The sequence below is a fragment of the Tachyglossus aculeatus genome, chromosome 22, assembly GCF_015852505.1.
Source record: "Tachyglossus aculeatus isolate mTacAcu1 chromosome 22, mTacAcu1.pri, whole genome shotgun sequence".
NCBI classification, from domain to species: Eukaryota; Metazoa; Chordata; class Mammalia; order Monotremata; family Tachyglossidae; genus Tachyglossus; species Tachyglossus aculeatus.
Genome location: NC_052087.1, coordinates 34,377,858 through 34,379,442, shown reverse-complemented (window position 1 = coordinate 34,379,442; position 1,585 = coordinate 34,377,858). Strand labels below are relative to the sequence as shown.

The 1,585-nt window shown below is 47.8% G+C and overlaps 1 protein-coding gene across 1 annotated transcript; it reads right to left on the bottom strand.

Annotated features, from left to right (window-relative positions):
• Positions 1-412: 412 nt before the first annotated feature.
• LOC119944182 (olfactory receptor 10V1-like) lies at positions 413-1,360 on the bottom strand. Its single transcript, XM_038765400.1, has one exon. It carries the CDS (start codon positions 1,358-1,360, stop codon positions 413-415), a length of 948 nt encoding a protein of 315 aa, XP_038621328.1.
• Positions 1,361-1,585: the final 225 nt, after the last annotated feature.

Below are 1,585 nucleotides of genomic sequence, written 5' to 3'. Positions count from 1 at the left end.
AAGTACGTACCCTGCAAATACTTTTCACATGACTCCAGTGTCAGCATTATAAATACAGTAAAATGACATCAGGAAACTCAAAGTCTTCACTTTGAAAAAAAAAATGAAACGCACTCAGCCCCAAGGAAGTGACATTTTATCACTTTAGATGTGAAAACGGTACCGGTGGATAGAAACCTCTTATGTTCCCATAGCTTTAGTACTGAAAAGGTGACACCACAGCAGTGTTATTCAATTCTTCCCAAAGTTCCGTGCCTTTTTTCTATCTCTTGCATTTTCAATTAAATCGAGATTCTCTGAGCCACTTAAACCCTGCCATCCACCCATCCTATTTTCTCTTGGGATACCCGGTCCTTCAGATCATCTCGTCTCCCTAATGATATCAAAAACCTTTGATAAATGAGATGACCTTTCATTTCCTCTGAGGTAGCAAGCATCTTCTCAGTGTTTTCTTCAAGGCATCCTTCAGGAGCTTGTTCCTCATACTGTATATCACTGGGTTTAAGACAGGGGTGATGAAAGTGTAAACCACAGACATTCCCTGGCCCATTTCTGGAGAGAAATTGTCACTGGGGGATAAATATATGAAGCTGGTGCAGCCGTACTGCAGGAGGACCACGGTGATGTGGGAGGAACAAGTGGAGAGCGCTCGGTGGCGACCTTCCACAGAGCGGATTTGCGATATCGCCATCCCGACAGAGACGTAGGAGATAAAGATCAGCGTGGCGGGGATCGCCAAGATGATGAAACTTACGATGTGCAGAGCTGTCTCGTGGACACGCGTGTCGGCATGGGCCAGCCTCATGACGGCGGGCATGTCGCAGTAGAAGTGATTGATTTCGATGTTGCCGCGGAATGGCAGTTGGAAGATCAGAGAAGTCAGCGTCAGGGACAACAGGAATCCGAGCACCAGGGCTCCTATAGTGAGCTGTATGCACAGCCTCCAGCTCATGATGAGCCTGTAATGCAACGGGTGGCAGATGGCTACAAACCGGTCGTACGCCATGACGGCTAACAGGATGCAGTCTGCTCCCCCCAAGAAGACAAAGAAGAACATCTGTGTGCCACAGCTGGCCAGGGGAACTGGGGTTCTGCCCATCGTCAGGAGAGCGGTCATGGCCAAGGGAGCGATAGCAGTGGTGTAGAAGATCTCCAGGATTGCCAGATTGGCCAGGAAGAAGTACATAGGCGTGTAGAGAGAATAGTTGGTCCAGATGGTGAGTCCTATGGCACCGTTACCAGTAAGGCTGAGCAGGTACATGACCAGGAAAGCCACAAAAATCAGGACCTGAGCATTTGAGTCCATAGAAAATGGGCGAAAGAAGAACTGCACCCAGCAAGTGTGGTTTGCCTCTTCCATGAAAGCAGCACCTTGGAACTACCAAAGAGGAAAGAGGATTTGAGCATTGGTTTTTAGCACCAAAAAACATGGAAAGTTACTGTAAATCGGTCTTTAAAGATATACAAGGGGCACCTCTTCTGTCCTTTAAAGTCTAGGTGACTCCGTTTGGTGCTAAATTTCTTTCACCCTCCGCATCTGTTGGTGCTTTATTGCATCCCCATTCCCATGGGCCTCTCAGTGTGG

Bases quoted from the DNA above. Each gene is read 5' to 3' on its own strand.
- LOC119944182 (XM_038765400.1), bottom strand. From the start codon at position 1,360: ATGGAAGAGGCAAACCACACTTGCTGGGTGCAGTTCTTCTTTCGCCCA.